The sequence below is a fragment of the Cannabis sativa genome, chromosome 1, assembly GCF_029168945.1.
Source record: "Cannabis sativa cultivar Pink pepper isolate KNU-18-1 chromosome 1, ASM2916894v1, whole genome shotgun sequence".
NCBI classification, from domain to species: domain Eukaryota; kingdom Viridiplantae; phylum Streptophyta; class Magnoliopsida; order Rosales; family Cannabaceae; genus Cannabis; species Cannabis sativa.
In genome coordinates this window covers 42,665,493-42,684,254 of record NC_083601.1, presented here as the reverse complement: position 1 = coordinate 42,684,254, position 18,762 = coordinate 42,665,493, and the positions used below count along the sequence as shown (strand labels likewise).

The 18,762-nt window shown below is 35.0% G+C and overlaps 5 protein-coding genes across 8 annotated transcripts; 3 read left to right on the top strand and 2 right to left on the bottom strand.

Moving 5' to 3' along the window:
* Positions 1 to 142: 142 nt before the first annotated feature.
* Positions 143 to 4,080, top strand: LOC115707145 (uncharacterized). 2 transcript variants are annotated; one of them, XM_061116115.1, is made up of 10 exons: positions 143 to 503; positions 619 to 713; positions 1,685 to 1,858; positions 1,954 to 2,066; positions 2,163 to 2,241; positions 2,440 to 2,468; positions 2,578 to 2,671; positions 2,987 to 3,076; positions 3,177 to 3,360; positions 3,455 to 4,080. In XM_061116115.1, the coding sequence occupies exons 3-10, from the start codon at positions 1,688 to 1,690 to the stop codon at positions 3,871 to 3,873; spliced, it is 1,179 nt and encodes a 392-aa protein (XP_060972098.1). In that variant the 5' UTR covers positions 143 to 503; positions 619 to 713; positions 1,685 to 1,687; the 3' UTR covers positions 3,874 to 4,080. The 2 variants fall into 2 exon arrangements, with proteins under 2 accessions (XP_060972098.1, XP_060972100.1); XM_061116117.1 differs by having other exon boundaries at positions 144 to 503; positions 1,697 to 1,858.
* Positions 4,081 to 4,471: 391 nt separating this feature from the next.
* Positions 4,472 to 7,056, bottom strand: LOC115704247 (uncharacterized). Of its 2 annotated transcripts, XM_030631463.2 has the most exons (3): positions 6,934 to 7,056; positions 6,670 to 6,831; positions 4,472 to 6,558 (listed from the first exon to the last, which is right to left on the bottom strand). In XM_030631463.2, exons 1-3 carry the CDS (start codon positions 6,944 to 6,946, stop codon positions 4,664 to 4,666), a joined length of 2,070 nt encoding a protein of 689 aa, XP_030487323.2. In that variant the 5' UTR covers positions 6,947 to 7,056; the 3' UTR covers positions 4,472 to 4,663. The 2 variants fall into 2 exon arrangements, with proteins under 2 accessions (XP_030487323.2, XP_030487322.2); XM_030631462.2 differs by having other exon boundaries at positions 4,472 to 6,831.
* Positions 7,057 to 8,218: 1,162 nt separating this feature from the next.
* Positions 8,219 to 12,141, bottom strand: LOC115707510 (protein RECOGNITION OF PERONOSPORA PARASITICA 7). Its single transcript, XM_030635505.2, has 2 exons — positions 11,543 to 12,141; positions 8,219 to 11,176 (listed from the first exon to the last, which is right to left on the bottom strand). The coding sequence occupies exon 2, from the start codon at positions 11,152 to 11,154 to the stop codon at positions 8,386 to 8,388; it is 2,769 nt and encodes a 922-aa protein (XP_030491365.2). The 5' UTR covers positions 11,155 to 11,176; positions 11,543 to 12,141; the 3' UTR covers positions 8,219 to 8,385.
* Positions 12,142 to 13,365: 1,224 nt separating this feature from the next.
* On the top strand, positions 13,366 to 15,687 carry LOC115704542 (disease resistance protein RPM1). Its single transcript, XM_030631744.2, has one exon. The coding sequence runs from the start codon at positions 13,366 to 13,368 to the stop codon at positions 15,685 to 15,687; it is 2,322 nt and encodes a 773-aa protein (XP_030487604.2).
* Positions 15,688 to 16,144: 457 nt separating this feature from the next.
* On the top strand, positions 16,145 to 18,545 carry LOC115707124 (protein FLUORESCENT IN BLUE LIGHT, chloroplastic). Of its 2 annotated transcripts, XM_030634982.2 has the most exons (6): positions 16,145 to 16,290; positions 16,378 to 16,509; positions 16,954 to 17,045; positions 17,341 to 17,500; positions 17,742 to 18,062; positions 18,169 to 18,545. In XM_030634982.2, the coding sequence occupies exons 2-6, from the start codon at positions 16,404 to 16,406 to the stop codon at positions 18,369 to 18,371; spliced, it is 882 nt and encodes a 293-aa protein (XP_030490842.2). In that variant the 5' UTR covers positions 16,145 to 16,290; positions 16,378 to 16,403; the 3' UTR covers positions 18,372 to 18,545. The 2 variants fall into 2 exon arrangements, with proteins under 2 accessions (XP_030490842.2, XP_030490843.1); XM_030634983.2 differs by lacking the exons at positions 16,145 to 16,290; positions 16,378 to 16,509 and having other exon boundaries at positions 16,950 to 17,053.
* The last annotated feature ends 217 nt before the right edge of the window (positions 18,546 to 18,762 follow it).

Sequence of the window (18,762 nt, the reverse complement as noted above, 5' to 3'; positions counted from 1 at the left end):
ATATGTTATACATACATATATACAACTTTCATGTTTAATTTATACACTCAGTACACAATACAGAATACACATAATATAACCAAAAAAAACAAAACCCTTTGACCAGTCCACTCTTTTTCTCATTAAATGAAAAGTGAATTGTACATTTTCATTTTCCCACTCTTTTCGTCCAAAACCAAAACAGTACACATAATGCTATTAATTATCATCTCTTTCCTTCTTTCTTTCTTCTTTAATTTTCTTTTGCTGCAACTGCTAGGGTTTTAAACTCAAAATCCCAAAATCAAAACTCAAAGCTCACTCTTCACTCAATCAAAGCTAAAGCTCCAATCTCACTCGTCACTCACTCACTCACGGCTCAAGGAGGGAGGCTCACGACTCTCACTCTCTTCTCTAGTCTCTCCATTTTCCATTAAAGTCCCAAACTCTCTTCTCTTCAAGCATCATCTGAGAATGAAAGATTGAAGGCGTTTCTTTACAAGACAGAGACAAGACTGGTATTGGTAAGTTCTTTTTCTTTTTCTTCTTCATCATCTTTTTTTTTTTTTTATTTTCATCTCAGATTTCTATCTCTCCCTCAAATTTAATTTCAAAGTTCAAACTATTTTTGGGTTTCAGTTTCAGGTGCTTTTGTAACAGATCTGATTAAATTTTGAATTGGTTTGTGTTGGATTGGCTTGCATTACTACTCCTCCAAGTCCAACAGCAACAGGGTACTGCTTTTCATTGATATCTCTTTAATTTGTTAGATTTAAGAGTGTGGCAAGTTGTAAGCAGAACACATAAGGTTAAAACACATAGAAATAGTAGTTGAATATATACAAATCTAATTGCAAATTCCATTGTAAACTTCACCTACTTTGTCAAGTAGTAAGCAGAGTATAGTAGCAGTGGTAATCTCTCTACTTTGTCTCTCTCTCTCTCTCTCTATTTACTTGTCATTTTTATTTGATTGTGTTTGGATGTGTTGTCGTTTTGAATCAACCAAATAACTTGAGATCCTTTCACTGTTGATTCATTGATCAATATTTGATGTTAATCACTTGTGTTTGTTGAAATATTTGTTGTTGTACACCTTTCATATATAAAAAAAATTATTTGTTGGATTGGACTCTATTTTGATATCTATTGCTTTAATGTATTTCATTTGTTTGGTTGTGGAATAATGTATTTGATGTGGACTTATATTTGATTTGTGTTTTAGATTTAGACTTTAGACTTTTAACTACATATTTTAATTTATATGGTTGCACTTATAATATGTAGAATCATGTGTTTACAATTGGTTTTTGAACAAATAATTTGCATGATTGTGGTATTTTTTTTTTTAAAAGAAAGTGTCTATATGGTTGTAGCTTTAGATTTAAGAATAATGGGTTTATGGAATAAATTGGACTATATTTTTCAGCAAAAAAAAAAAAGTCGGTTTTGGCGGTTTGAACCGACCGAACCGCGGTTTAGTTTGGTCGGTTTTCGGGCGGTTTTAAATTTGGTCGGTCGGTTTTGGATTGAACCAATCCAGACCGAAAAACCGAAAGTTGGATTTTTTTGAGGGAAAAAACCGACCAAACCGACCAATGCTCAGCCCTAGTTTATCGTCTAGGGTTTCCCTCACACTCAATCTATCTTTTGCATAAGTTTGATTCTGATTCTTAATAACTTAAAATAGATGGTTTGATTGAAGTTTATGTTTCAGGGTGTTTACAGGAATCTAATGGGTTCGAAAGCTGAAATTCTTGAAGAGAAGCTGACATCTTTGCTTGGTCAGCTTCAAACAGAGTGTGGCATTCTTGAAAGAATGGTCTACAAAAACAAGAACCAGCATAGGCGTTGCTCTTATTTCCAATACTTACTCAAGGTTTGCACTGTTTACTCTTCCAAACCAGTTTAAAACTTTCTTTTTTATATTTCCTAAACTCCTGTGTAGTTGACATCAATGCTTTGGGATGCTAGGTAAGGAGAGATTTGAGAGTTCTACAGTCAGTTAAGTTGGGAGAAATTCTGAGTTCTTGCTTCCAAGCTATCACAGGGAAGAGGCCTAAACGAAAGATTCATCTATTAGAAAGGTAACTAGAAAATTAGGTTAATTTAGTTGTTCAATTCAATACTATGAATGTTCTCAATGTGAACATTATATATACTTATATCATCAAGTTCTGCAGTTTGAAGAGAGGAAAATTTGAAGTTGAAAACTATCATTTTATGGAGCGTCTGTTAGGAGCTGCTCGCCTTCTGTCTCAGGTCTAATTATAGTTTTAGTGTGTCATTCATCTACTTTTAGACATCACATTGCTGCAACGGTATCTTTTACTTTAATATCGAGAATAATGATAAATGATATCTGTTCTCTTGCTCAATCAAAAGACATTGTATGCTTTATTTGGCAAGAAAATGGCTCACTAATCAGACATTGATATTGTTTGTTTCTCTGTCTTGCAGATGGTTGAGCCAATGCTGAAGGCAGCTGTGTATGTATCCTTTGTTTTTTGGTTTCATACTTTAAGTTTATAAGTTTCATTCTTTCGCCACATGAGAATCAATTGATAGATATGTGAATTTTCCTTGACTATTTTACAGTGAGATATCTGTCTTGCTCGCTCAATCGTTCTTCATGGGATTTTGTTTGACGATTTTGGCTTTGCTTGCACGAATTCGAGTTTTGGCTCAACAGGTACTTCTTGTTCTTTTCCCAAGGCTTCAAAAATTCATGAGATAGGAGAGAATTGAATGTTTTATGCAAAGAGAATGTGATGTTACTTATGGCCGAATATCTTTCGTGAATTGAGCTTGAGCTAGGTGTTAGTGTTAGTAATAGTGTTAAATCCAAGTTTTCTAATTAGGACGTCCGAAATTGTTTTAGGCATCTTTGTTACTTAAATATATTCCTTGCGGTTGTTCCTGAACAATATGTATTGTATTCTTTAAGAGCATTTATAATGTAATCTTTAGATATTGGTTTCAGCTAATGTTTGTTTTGCTTCTGCAGATATTACTTGATGTTGTTTCAGTATTCAATACGGTTTCTTCTCTCTCAAGAAAGAAGCATTCTGTAAAAATAACTGAAGATGGACTTGAGGTCATCAGTCTTCTCTCGTTTAATTTCTGCTGTTTCATAAATGTGTGTGTGTGTCTTTTCCTTTTAAGGAAGCAGGTTTCATAATTTTCTATCAACTCAGGTTTTCAGGGAGGTTTTCCCAACAAAAGAGGAATTTCTTACTTTGGAATGTGTGTGGGAATCAGATAAATTCATATTAGTTGAACGGATGCAAAAGAGTAATATTGCAACTCATGAAGTATTAGAACAAAGTTCTTCACATCCATCATCTGTACAGTATAAAAGTATTGATTCTTTTCTTGGAGGTACAGATATGTGGAAATTTCTTACCTTATATCTTTAGTTTCATTGCTCAGTTTAAGCTATGTCCGAACGGTTGTAATTTTGTGGTTTATGCAGAAGGTGAGCTTCCTTCCAAGGGAGTGGATGAAGAATGCACAATCGAAAAAAATCCAACTCGTGTTAGTGAGAATACAGCTGATATGCTTCCAAGCCCTTCCATTAGAGACGAGAAGGAGAGGCTAGGTGAAGATTGTCCAAAGGTAGGAGAAGATGCATCAAGCATTGCAGATAGGGATAGCCCTGGCAATAAAGTCCATCAAGGTGACTTGCTTTCATGCTCAAGTTTTTCTTCCAATACTTTGAAACCGAAGCCTATGTCAAGAAAAGTGGCTTTTGTAGCGGTTAAAAATCCAGTTCCATTGACAACAAATGCAACGGGAACTGATTTTAAGGGAGCTGAAAGCAAGAGTGGTGACAAGGAAGACTCGTTTTTCAGCTTACTAACTGGTGGAGATGCTAAAGATAGTCTGTTTTGATATCTCTTCAATATTTGCTTTATTCCTTTGCTGCTTGATCTAGTGAATTTTAAGAAAAATCTTTTATTTTCTTATTATTAGATCAATTTTAAGCCATTGGAATATGAACAATGCTAACATATTCTTAGATTCTACAAAATTTATTATTATAATTACCCAATTCAAAATGATAGTGTTTTGAAAATATTTGTGGAGATTCTGGAGAAATTTAAGTGGAAATTACATCCATTTTTTTTTTTCTGGTTAGGTACATCCACTTTTTTTCAAAAGTTCACATAAATGTGGAAATCTAAAAATTGGCTATTTTTATATGGGATTAGCATAGTTTAGTTTACATTATAAAATTTATTTATATTTTAAGATAGATTTATTTTTGATGAAAATTTTATATTTAGAAAACGAACAATTTAAAATACATTTAAACAAAATAATAATATTTAGGAAATTATAATCTGTCTCTCCTCAATCTACAATCTTAAACAAAGACTTGAGAAATTTTTTGGGGGAAACAATAATTTGTTAAAAATATAAGAGTAAGAAGTCTGAAGGTTGAAGAAAAAGACGAGGGCTGAATCAAATTAATTAGCACAAAAAGTAATTATGAAAATTGTTTTTATTGGTCCATTATGATCCAATTCATAGATGCTATTCAAAATGTCATCAAGTACATGAAACAGACAAAATCTTCTGTTAATTCAGTTATACTCTACCATGGTTTTATATCTTAAATTTCGTTATAGTAGTGTTAAAGTTAGATATTATTATATATGATATGATGACACAGTATTTGTCACTTGACTACAAGTTTAACTCTAGCATGACCTTGTGATATTTGGAATTGTTCAGTTAAACCAAAATGAGCCATCAAAAGCCAAACATGAGTGAGAAGCTCCCCACCTCTTCTGAGCTGTTGAGCATGATGATTCCCTCTGCATTGGCTAGCAGCATAAGCAAGCATCTCCACCCAAACTTCACTAATCATTTTCCACTTCTTATCTTTATCTGAGATGCCTTGCAGCTCCCAGGCAAGCCTGCAAGCATCAAACAGCACAGATTTGCTTCTGTCTCCTTTCACTTTCACGGCTGGAACTGCAGTGTTGACTTTCAGCAACATGTTGCAGGCTTGGGATTTATCTAACTTGGCCTTGTTTCTAGCCCAAGAGAAAAACTGAGTACTACTACTACTACTTCTACTAATGTCTGACAATGATGATGATGATGACTTGTGTTCTTCAAAGAATTTGGTAATCTCAGCTTGAGTATCTCGAAATCTGATCATACCAATCCCCACTGGTAACATGAAAGGGCGCATCACTAGAAGATACACCATGTACTGTGATAGCCTTTTGCTCAATTTACACTTAGTGTTATCAAAGCTTTCAGCTGTATGATCTTTGTAGTAACAAAGATATGTAGCAATGTGCCATATCAGAATGCTTTGATCAAAATCCACTTTGATGCTCCAATCAAGTTCAGTACAGCAATAATTTTCTAAGACACGCCCTCCTCGGCAGGTAAGCACGGCTCTAGCATCTGTTGCCACAATGCTTGGTGCTACTAGATGCTCAAACTTCTCTTTGAGATGGTCAAAAATTAGTGTTCTCATCTCCCTGGACACTTGCTTGTATTTTGTATACCGGGATTTTTCTAGCAGGGAATCAAGGCAGAGAAGCTTTTGGATTTCATAACCGATAGTTGGTTTGTTAATTTTGAGGTAAAAGCTCAAAGCATTGAACTGTGCTATGGAATTTGACCATCTGTGATTTTCATTAGGCAGCTGCAAACAAGTGACGAATCGACGAATGGAGGCGTTGGCATGCTTAGTTAACCAATGATTTGTCCAGTCAGAAGAGATCAACAAGATTATTGCATATACCTCTAAAAGTAGAGCAGCATATAGCAGTAAATAAGATATTAGCAAATCAACATGTGAGTGTGATTGTTTATGTTCAGCAAAGGAAAAGAAAACCAACACACCAAGGGTGCAAGAAAAACTGAGGAACCGGAGACAACACCCTTGAAATAAATATATGACTTTAGCTTTGGTGTATAGCTTGTCATACACAAATCCCAGTTCAATCTCAACCACTTTGAAAGCCTTTTCCAATGAAATTCCTCTGAACAAGGATTGACTCTTTTCCCTATCATCAAAACCAAGGATGAGTTCGACGAAAAGGCGCTGGAAAACATGTAACAATTCATGGGCAGTGAGCAATTCTGCTGCATCAGGAATGGCGTAATTCTCAACCAAAGAGACACTCACGGGGGCTTGAGCCTCAATCACCTCATCAGCAGTCACATGGAACCCCTCAAACTGTTTTAAAGTATATTCCTGCATAAATTTGGAATAGTTGGGGCCAGGATCAGCAGGAGTTAACATAGAGTCCCTGAATTTCTCACTACTTGCTGACCTGAGAACCCAAGTTCTCTCCCCATACTTAATGATTCCTACACAGAACACTGGAATTGACAAAAGAGAGAGTGGAGAACCAGTCCAAGCCATGAGAAATATATAGAGAGTCACCCCTGTTTGTACTCCTAATCCAAGTAAATGCCTTAACCATAACTCATTATCTTCCAATGAATAAGCTGTAATGGTGTCAGGACCACCCAAATGAAGCAAAAGAAAAGGTGCCCAGAAAGCAGTTAACTCAGCATCAGCATCAAGAGAGCCACCTTTGCCAACTGTTTCCACAACATCACCAAGATTGTTGGATATGACACCAAGAGCAACAGTGGCGATCCAGTCAGCCATCAAATAAGCACACCATAAAACAATTCTTACCCAAATCTTACTTGAGTATTTCCTGCGATTCCCAAAGAAGATGAGAATTATCTGCAAGCTGAGGCTAACAAGAACCATAACACGCAGTTCCCAGTCTTTCCATAGTTCCCTCAAGCTACCAGGAAATAACTCCATCACTTTTCTACCCTTTACATACATCAAGCTGCCAAAACCTGTAACAAAAACTATTTATAAGAAACTGACAAAGGAAACATCTAAGTTTATGGGTACAAAAAATACTTGAGATCAGAAACAGTGGAAGTTAAAAAACTTACAGGAGGGTATCATTTTTGCCTTTACTATAAGATATCAAATATTGCTTTTTAGAAATGTTGTACTGAGGAATTCTTTGTCTAACATATGTGAAAGATTGGCATAATGATTTGCATTTATGTCCAATTAAAGTTGGATGAAAAATAAGGCTTTTTTTAACATATTCTGTCATATAGCTATGTTGTCACTTGTCACTTGTCACAGCTCCACTACAGTATATTGTGGACCATGTACTTGAATTGACAAGTCAACTACACTCCTCGGTCGTTTTCAGTCTTGGTTAAAATATTTAATTTGGAATACAATCCCTTATGCTACAGTAGAATATCAATATTCGTCTCCAATTGCAGTGGTTGAGTTTTATTCTTCTCCAAAGGTCAATTCATCACAAATAGTGCCACAGTGGAACGAGAGAAATTATGGTTTTCTTAAGTTCAGATGATTTTTCTTTTTCTTTTTCTTTTTTGCTGTGTGGTGTAAAATGACAAATAAAAAATATATATAATTAGTCATCTTTCAGTGCTAAAAATTTGCAAGTCTGCCATGTAACAATACAGATAGCAAGTACAGAAGTTAAAACCAAAACATTAGGGCTTCTCCAAGGAGCCATCAAAACACTAAATATGTGTGAGATTTTCTCCAAGGACACGACATCTACGGCTGCATATTGCCGTTTGTGCTACAGTGCACGGCATATATGCAGTGCACTGTAGCACACTGCATTTTTTTTCTTCATTTTTTTATATATTTAATAATTATATATATTATTATTTATATTTATAAAATTACAAAATATTTTTTTTAAAGTAGTGCATTGATATACTCTTACTTGTTTTAGATCCGAAATTTTTTTTATGATCATGTACATTATAATTATTTAAGACATCCGGTATGTTATTGAAAAATTTGAAAAAATTTAACGAAAAGAAAATTCAAACTGTATGTTATATGTTTGACTTTTTTATTTAGAAGGGTACATTATAAAAATATATTTTAATTTATTGTGTGTAAATTTAAAAGTGAATACCATAAATTAATTTTATAGTAATAAAAATAAATTTTCAATTTAAAAGTGATGCACTAATTATTATTTAAATATAACAATTGATATATTATTAATTTTTTTTAATTTTATTAAAAAATAATATAATAATAAAAAATATTTTTTAGTGTAATTTTTGGTGTTATGGTTGGAGAGAAGATAATTTTTAACACTAAATTTAGTGATAGTGTAACATCAAATTTGATGTACTCCTTAGAGATGCTCTTACTGTGTTTATTTTGGTGTTAGCTTGTAAATCATCCTTACATTCATGATAAATGAGTACTTTAACATAATACATAGGAAGCATAAGATGTTTATTTAGATTGATCTAAATATAATGAACCAATCATAAGGCCCAACTTTGAATTATTTTGGTTTGGGATGGTATGATAAGATGAAACTGCATAGGTCAAAACTTCCACTCATTTACAGTGATCGATGTAGCCCCATCCACGTTTGCTTTAACATTTTGTACAAGATGCAATGGCATATTTGTTAAGGTCAAGTCTTTCAAGGTTGTTAGGTGGTTTAGCCCTTCTACTTGCTTCATATTTGGGCAGCGTCTGATCTCTAGCTCTCTAAGATGGGACATTGCTCCTTCCTCTATCTTCCATTCTTCCAATTCTTCAAGCATCCAAAGTTTCAGAACAACAAGTTCTGGAAAATCACCACAAATACATTCCATTTTTCTACCTGAATATGAGCTACCAAAAAGCCTGAGGATGTTTAATTGAGGAAGTTTTCCTAGCAATGTTATCGATTCTTCGTCTAGTTGGGATCCAGACAAAGTAAGAATTTTCAAGTTTGGTGGGAATTGAAATATTTCATTAGCTGCTAATTTTGGCAAAACTCCAAGCAAATACAAGTCAGTGAGCTTGTGGTGCAGAGCCATGTTAACCAACTTGAGATCTGAAGGTTGACCAAATTCATCAATTGATCTCAACTTCAAAGATTGAAGATCAGTAAGTTTTGAAATCCAATCAGCTATGGCCTGAATTCTTGTTGAATGGCATGTCAATCCCAATTTTCTGAGGCCAACCAATTTGCTCAGCCAATTCACAACAAGGCTTGTACTCCCTACAGATAGCCCCCATAAGGTCTGCAAGTTGGTTAGAGAGCCACGAGGCCGTTTCTGAACTGACACATCGAAATGAACCTCATTCATGTACAGATGTCTAAGATTTTTGGCCTTCCAAATTGAAGTAGACAAAGTGGTTATATTGGTGTGCTTGACATCCAAAGTCTCCAAGTACACTAGACCACCAACTGAATCAGTAAGTGAATCTAGGAAAGTCCATCTCAAGCCAAGATATCTTAGCTGCAAAAGTTTTCCAAGGGACTCCGGTAGCCTAGGCTTATAAACACCTTCAAGATCGAGCACTCTGAGCAACCCGAATCCACGCTTAGCAGTAACCTTATCAAGAAAGATGCCTACTTCATGTGCAGGAGTATCTCTTCTCCTGGTATTGAAAGATATGTATGAAAGAAGATGTTGGTTGTGAAAATCCGAAGAAGGATAGTTCTTCATATCAACATACTCCACAAGCCGACGAACATGAAACTTTGGTGAAGTGACTGAATTATATTCAGAGTACTTATGAACAAAAAAAAGGCCAAGAGCCATGGCTTTGGCAGAGAATACATCATAAAGAATACCTGGAATTCGACAAGTCTTGGGGCGTCCATCAGATTTTCTCCTTGTTACCTCTATCATGTTTTTATTGACAAGTTCTTTGAAATAGTCTTCTGCTAGATCTTCAGGTGTTTGAGAAGACCCCGAATCCGGTATCACCAATCCTTCTGCAATCCATAGCCGAAACAATCTTCTTATTGGGATCTCAAATGCTCTAGGAAAGAGCCCCATATAAAGATAGCATGGTCTTATCCTTGGAAGAAGGTTTTGATAGCTTAAAGTCAACCTATAAGAGAAACTAGATTGATGGTTTTGATCATCACCTGAACTAACATGATCATCAATCAATTTCAACAGTTCATGGTAATCAGAACTCTTGGCTGGTAACAAACTACAAAGCTTGGTAACTGCTAGAGGTGAACCATCACACTTTCTCAAAACATTGTTCCTAAAATATGTCAACTCCAAATCATTAAATCTATCTTCATTCCATCTCATATTTTTCAAGAACAGTGCCCAAACATCTTCATCACTAAGCCGGTTAAGTTGAATAAGCTCACAGCCCTGATCAACCCTCGAACTCCCACGCCATGCTACTTCATTATCACACGTTGTCAACAAAATTCTGCTACCACTTTTGGTGTCTGGGAAGACATGTTTTACTTCATCCCATAACTGAGTTGACCAGACATTATCCATGACTATCAGATATCTGTTTTCCTCCAGAATTGTAGCAAGACTCCTTCTCAAGTTGTTATAGTTTTCCTCCGACACAACTTTTGCTTCATTCATACTCATAGCTTGTTTGCATATGTCAATCAACAAATCTCTAACACTAAAACTTGTTGGCACATGAATCCAAACCATGACACGGAAATGCTCCTTAATATCTGGTCTATTGTATACGGTCTTAGCCAGAGTTGTCTTCCCACAGCCTACAATACCGACAATTGAAATGACACGAAGTTGACATCCAAGATCGTCAGACCGAAGCATCTGAGCAACTAGAGCCTCTTCTTCTTTGTCAAGACCAATAACACCTGATACCATGCTAGTGTCAAGGGAACTGCTATAGCAAGAAGCTGTGTCACTTGAAAGATTTTCTTCAATGTCTTGGCCAGAGGTTGAGAGCGTGAGCTCCTCTAAGGACTTGTTCCAGAAGTTGATGAAAGAAAGCCTGACCTTTTTCATCCCATCCATCAAGAATTTTTGGCTCCACACTGAGCTGAGGCGGAGGAAAGGGCGCATTGGACCTTTTTGTCTATGAATAAGCATTGTTCTTGTGGTGAGGAAAATATCAGTGATATTGTCCACCATAAAGCAATCTTGTAGAACTCTATACTCGAATTTGGGAACCTTTTTATCCATTTTGTGTTTGTGAGCTGAGTCTCTGAACCTTCTTAAATATTCATGGAGGTCATTGGTTGCCCATCTAACTTCTCGTCTTAGCCTTGGGTGAACAAACAGGTGCTGAGCTAGTAGATCACTCAGTTTCTCTGTCACTACAGAAACTTGTATGTCTACGTCTATGGAGTGTTGATCCATCTGTTTTGTTTTGTTTCCTCCCCTAAATGAAATTAACACAATAAGAGGATTTAAACTTCAAATTAATGACAACCTAGATATTCAATAATGTAGAATACAGCACAGACCTCCATTATTCTCTTCTTATAGCATTATTTATTATATTAAATTAACCAGACAAGATTAATAGTAAATTTCAACTCTCATACTGAACTCCTTCGTAATAATGCACATCAAAGATTGAAGAAGAGACTATTGAAATCACAAGACAACAAAATGAATAGAAGTAAAGACTTTGCTTAAATCTTCTTACATGTGTTATATATATGCATTTAAACATACAAATACAAGATAAAATTATTTCAAATTATGATCAAAATTCATATATTTATATTAAAAAAAAAATTACCTTTCTCTGCGAGTGTTTGATCAAGTTCGCATCTTTGAACAGTGAAGGGAGATTGAATTTAAATTAGGGGCTTATATGCGGAGTGAAGTAATAAGAAAGTAGAAGAAACATAATACATAAAAAAGATGGGGTGGGTGGGTGGACCTAAAGACTAAAGAGAGTTTTAACGAATATGCTTGCTAAGTTGGTATTCTAGGAATCGAAAGAGACTCTGGTCCTAGCCCTAGGCTTCTTCCACACTCTCTTCTCAGTCTCATGGAGGACGTGATGGGTTCAATCTCAACACTCCAAAACTCATAATTAATCAGAGATTAACAATTGATAGAACTCAACAGCCAAAAATGAGTAGTGGAGTTGCAAACGTAAGAGTAAAATGTTTCAACATTACAATAAATTATAAAACAGATATGGTGAGCTTTTTTCTAATCTCAGTATCATATTGGTTTAAAAGAAAAAGGCAAAATCTTGTTTTCATTTATCATCTTACTGAAGATCGAACCGTTACTTAAATAGGTTCGTATGATCGGAAAAGCAAAAGGTTCGTACGGTCCCGCTTCAAGTTTTTAGTTTTTACTCGAGCTTAGTTGGCTCCTTTCTATTCCACATTTATAACTGATTTAGTTATTTTAGTAATCCTTTCCTTTTTTGTTAATGAGTGGTAGTTGTTTTGTGATTGTTTTAATATTTTTTTTAAAAATTATTACATTAAAATATAGGAGAGTAATAATTAATTGGACCAGTAATAGCGATAGACATCAATGCTTTTTAATATTTTTATTTTTAAAAGAAATATTTTCCCATTTTACTTGTAAATTGTGTAAAAACCAATGATAGCAAAACATTTGGATTGTGAAAAAAAATTGTGACTTTGTATGTACAATATATATTGTTTTGAAAATTTATGACAAAATAATCTTTTAGATATCTTAAGTGAAAGTCATTTGGATCCTTTAATTTTTTTTAGAAAAGTCATTTTCCAAAAAAAATTAAAGGAAAATTTTTTATGCTAAATAATACTAGTAAAAAAAAAAGTTCTATCATCACACTAGATAATATGTCTCACATAAATACTAGACAATAATATTTTCTTAACTTATTAAGTTCCTAATTTTTTTTTTTTTAAAAAAAAAAAAAGAAAACTTATTAAATTCCTGCTGAATATTGATATTTGATAAGTTCTCTCTCCCACTAGTGAAGAAATTAACGAAAAGGCTGTTTATTTTTCCACCCACCAACTTATCAAAATTCCCACAACATTATTGAATAGATGATAGCTATACTGGATTGGTTCTTGGAAAAATAAAATACCTATCAGTCATTTCCACTAAGATAAATGGCATAAATTGTCTTTGCCATGCCATAGAGGAATCAGTGCATTGGGTGGCTATAAAATAAATTTCAACCATACCATGCATGTGAATGTGAAGTCTTTTCTGTCTTTTACTGAAAATAAAGACACTATTTTTGGTTAGGTAAAAGACTATGACAGCCTCTTTAATTTAGATATACTTAGTTAGATGGTTACAGTCTGAATAGAGCCTCCATGTTGGTCAAGTGGCTCCTGCCTGGAAAAGCCAATTGAAGGACAATATTACTTTTCTAAATTAAAACATATTAAATTAGTACATAAAAAACGACTTGACTAAGTTTTCTTTAGAGGCAATAGTACTCTAAACTGCAAAGTTCAATTAATAATTGATTGTAATCAATAATCACAAGACAAAGCACACAACTAAGGCAAAAAAGTATAGATAAATAATTATGAGATAATTGTGAGCAGATAAGTTTATTAGAATATACAATAAGAAAAGAGTAACCTAATTATGGAAACAAGTTCCCAATGGTGTAATGATTTGGGACTAATCAATGAAGGAGCAAGTACTAGTGATCCTCCTGAAGTTGTTGGTTTTGAATCTTATGAAGCTGAATTGGAAGGTTGGTTATTAGACAATGAATTCAAGCACAAAGTGATTTTCATAGTAGGCATGGGAGGACTTGGAAAAACAACTCTGGCCAAGTTAGTTTATAACAAGACTCAAATCAGTGACCACTTCAGCTGCAAAGCTTGGGTTACAGTCTCTCAAACATTCAGTAACCAAAAGGTCATAGCTTCAATGGTAAGACAGTTCCATCAGGCAACTACAGATTCTGATCCATTAGGACTTGGCAATGATTTGAACAATCATCATGATCAACATCATCAAGGTGAGTTGTTACAGCACTTGTTGGAAGAGGAAAGGTATATGTTTGTGTTTGATGATGTTTGGAATGTTAGTTTCTGTGAGCATTTGAAAAAAGTTTTACCAGAAACCAAACGAGGCTGTACAATAATAATCACAACTCGGGTTTACAAGAATTTGGATGTTTGGTGGCCACAATTTTTCTTTGTTCGAGTCATGGAGATGCAGCCTCTTGAGCCAACAATGGCCTTTGAACTATTCAGCAAAAATGTGTCCCAACAAATCACATTTTTCCCACCAGAGATGGAGAAACTGTCTCATGAAATCCTCCAAAGATGCGAAGGCTTACCAGCTGCTCTGGTGGCTGTTGGTAGATTTTTGTCAACTAAAGACAAAACCTTCCTTGGCTGGAAACAGTTTCTTGAAAAAAATTCTTCAATGTTGAAGTTGAATGCTCTTCTGAAGGATATATCAGAGAGTTTACTGCCTCAGTTTGGCTATCTTCCTTTGAGTATTGAAGCTTGCTTTCTCTACTTTGGTGTTTACCCCAAGGACTATTTGGTCAGTTGGAAAAGGTTAGTAAGGCAATTGGTTGCTGAAGGATTTGTTGAAAGTGAAGATATGGGAAATGACCACTTGAATGAGCTTGTGAGTTTAAGCTTGATTCAGGTACCAGATGCCAATAGTACTATTAATGGGAAACCAAGATGGTGTCGAGTTCAGAATCTAATGCACGAAGCTATCCAATTGGTATGTGATACAAAGTCTGGTTTTGTTCGCAGTAAGCAGCCAGAAGAGTCCAATGAAGATAACTTCACTGACTCACACATACGCCCTCGCTTTCCATACATGGTTGGTGAGTCCATTGATCCTTTCAATAGTACTAAATGGTATGCAAATGACAGGTACAAGCTCTTGAAACTTTTGGATCTTGAAGGCTGCGGTAATCGAGTTTTTGTTCCTGAAGAAGTTGGAAATCTGATATTTCTAACTTATCTAAGTGTGAGAAACACAACAATTATGATGCTTCCAAAGTCAATAAGTAAGCTGCAAAGGCTTCAGACTTTGGATTTGAAGTACTCTCTAGTATGTGAGCTGCCAATCGAAATAAACAATCTTCGTGAGCTAAAATACATTCTAGCATACTACTATGGCAAAAGAAGAGATACCCTTTTGAATACAGTACGAGGAGTTAAGATAAACGAAGGGTTTGGCCATTGGGATGGACTGAGAAAACTCTATCATATAGAGGCAAATAATGATGTTGGACTAATGAAAGAGCTTAGAAAGTTCAGTCAGTTAAAGAAGTTGGGCATTACAAAGTTGACAAAGGAAACCTCAAGAGCTTTATGTACTTCATTTGATACCATGTACCAACTCGAAAACTTGCAGCTGTTTTCTTTGAGTTCAGATGAGATTCTTGACTTGGGAACACTCTCATTTCCCTCACTTCTTCGGTCACTACACTTGGAAGGTTGTCTTGACAAGTTGCCAGGCTGCATTCCTCGACTTCAAACACTAGAAAGATTAACTCTACGGTTCTCAAAGTTGACAGATGATCCACTAGAGGACATTCAATATCTAGTCTCATTGATCAAGCTCGAGCTGTACGAGGCCTATGATGGCGAGCAGCTGCGGTTCAAGAATGGCGGGTTTCAAAACTTGAAGGTACTAAGCGTAAGAGGGTTGTCCAGATTGAATTCAATAAGTATAGATGAGTGGGCATTGCCTTACCTTGAAGAGTTTACGATTGGAGAGAGTACAAGGCTGAAGGAAATACCACTTGGGATCAAACACTTGAGAACCCTCAAAAGTCTTAAATTATATGACATGGGAGATGAATTTGGACTGAGTATGGTACCAAATGGAGGCCAGCATTATTATGTAGTTCAACATATTCAAGATGTTAATTTCTATTACAAACGTCATGGAGGAAAACGTTATGACGTTTCTCCTCTTCGTTAATTCAATCATGTAGTTAATTTTGATTATTTCACTTAATTATTCAAAGTGTCTCCTACCTAAACTATCCAATGGGGTGTTTGGTATGGAGATTGGGATTGGGAATGGGAATGGGAATGTAAAACCAAAACTATGGTTGGTATCGTTCTAGGCTATTTCTTCTTTTTTTTTTTAATATCTTTTTGGGGGGTTTTAGCATTAATACTCTTAAATTTTACAATGTTTGACAATTTTGTCCTTAAGAAATATTTTCTTACAATCAAATTCTTCAGTTGTAAAAATAGTAGCAATCAATTTTTCACAACTTGTTTAGTTTTTGAATTACTTTTTATTATTACTATTCAATAATCAATACAATGTAAGTATTTGGAGATAAATATTATTCATAAAATTTAGTAAAAAGTTGACTAACATTTTCAAAACTTAAAAAGCTGTGATTCTTAGAAACTGAATTCAAATAATAAACAATTTGGGGACATTAATCCTAAAAAAAAACTTCTTATTTCTAGATTTTAATAATTTATATATTTTTTATTGAATAAGCTTATAAAAGCGTAGGTGAATACTGAAGAAAAGCCCACAGGAATATCCAAAGTGGTATTAAAGGTAATTCAGTGGAAAAGTAAGGTTGTTTTGCGATTATATTAATTGTAGGGGAATTGTTTTGATTGTTTTTAATATCTGTAAAATTAGTTTTGACAAAAGTTTTATCCGAAACGATGGCGGTGATGGTCCGCAGCTCTTGTTTCCTCACTCGCCCCAACAACTCCTCCTCCTCCAAACCCTTCCCGGCCGATCAATTCTCTCCCAAGTCCCATCTTCCCGGTCAGTTCTTCTCTTCGCTTCTCTACCACTGATTTCTGTATTTTTGTTCTTATAGGATACATTAACCTCCAAATTTCTGCACTTTTTTTTGTCTTTTTGGGGTTGTTGAGGTACCGTAGAATTATGAGATCAATTCAAATTCGATTTTTTTCTTGAAGGAAAGTTATTAATGAAACTTAAAATGCATTTCATTTAACCTGAGGTTGCTACCATTGTTTAGAAAAATTGTATGTAATGAAAATAATCCTTAAAGAAAATCCTTTCGTAATGGAATTTGAAGTGGTAAACAATTGAAATAATAATAAGGGAAGAAATCTGTATCTTTTGAGCAAGTGGAAGTGATAGAAAATCCTTTTTTTTTTAATTTTTAATTTTGGTCTGTGTGCTTAGGTCGACGGTTTTGTTCATCTATGTATTGATTATTTTTTTCTTTCTCCGAGTCAGGAAAATTAGCTTCGTTTTCATTGAAAGTGGAAAAGCTTAAATCATCACTCAAAGATACTCACAATGAAGTGTTAGAGATACACCATAGTCAGGTATGATGGTGAGTCACCCATCAGCTGTTCCCTCATTTGGTGGTTATTTTTACTTGTGCTAATTTATGGTTTGATAATATGCAAATGCAATCTTAGTCTGCTTCATTCATCAATGGTATGATGAAGAGGTGTAAGGCCAAGTATCTCCAAGTTCCACTAAATGAGAGCATTTCTGACTTGTCCTGAAAACAATTGCATTCTGCTGTTTTAGACCATTAGTATTGTTTATTGTCGGAATGTGGAGGTGCCTCTTGTTAATGATGTCTTATGTCATATTGACTTCTTTCTTTGGCAGGGAAACATGCAGGTTAACGTCCCGGCAGTGGCATTTTTTGTTAGCAACGCTCTGGTCACTGTGCCTTTTAAAGCTTTAGCAGAAACATGTGAGGCTGATAATTCTATGTCCAACATGCCTGTGCTGCTCGCTGTAGCTCTTATTGGGGCTACTGTTGGAGGTAATGGGTTGGTGCTTTTCTAGTCTAGTATAGACTTAGAAATTGTTCTCACTGTGACCTCCTCACGCCACTTAGGAAATTCGATATACATATAATGAGTTGGTTGTTATGTAAAGATGTAAAGCTTAATAATGTAGGCAGAGAAAGAGAGGGGAAAAAAATAAAAACTTGTGTGAAATTTAGAACTACTTTTTTTATGTAGCAACGTTTGTGCTTGAAAATAATGCATACCATATTGTAGGTTTGCTCGCTCGGCAAAGGAAGGCAGAGCTGCAACGATTGAATGAACAGCTTCGCCAGATAAATGCAGCTCTTAGAAGGCAAGCAAAGATCGAGTCTTATGCTCCCACATTAAGTTATGCCCCTACAGCAGGAAGAATACCAGAGAGTGAGGTAATAATTGATTCAAGGAAGCAAGAATTGATTTCCCGTTTGAAAGCTGGGAAGAATTTTTTGAGGAATCAAGAACCAGAGAAAGCATTTGTGGAATTTAAGACTGCCCTTCAACTTGCTCAAGAATTGAATGATGCTATAGAGGAGAAGAAAGCAGCCAGAGGCTTAGGTTTGTGTTTGTATATTTTATAAAACTTTTAAGAGTGGCCATGAACGTTTTTTATACAGGCGTTGATTTGGCTCCTTTTTTTCATTTTTTTTTTTTGCTGACACAGGAGCTTCCCTTCAAAGGCAAGGTAAGTATCAGGAGGCTATAAAATACCATTCATTGGTTTTGGAGATCTCCGAACGTGAAAGAGAGAATTCAGGAAACACCGAAGCTTATGGAGCTATAGCCGATTGTTATACCGAGCTTGGAGATCTTGAGCGTGCAGCAAAATTTTATGACCAGTATATTTCAAGGTTGGAAAAAGACTGATAAAATCATTTTGTTTAAGCTGCTCCAGGGTGTTAGAAAATTTAGTTGAGGGTACGGAGAATGGCCTGCGGATCTTTTCAGTTTACTTGTGTTCAAAAATGTGTAGAATGCTTTTTCTAAGGTGTAGAATGCTTTAAACTCAATTTGAATAAATAATTGGAAAGGAAGGAGTAACCCGGTTGTAGTCTTGTAGAGATTATGATAAAAATTAAATAGAAAAAAAAAATACTAAAGACCAAAATCACAATCAATAATATATCGATTCGAGAATTAATCATCACAACAGTACCTAAAATACGGGCCAAAAATGGGGGAAGCGGCAGTAAATGAAGGTTTACAACCCAAAATCAGCTGAATGGTTGGAAATTAAAAAAAAAATGTAAAAAAGACT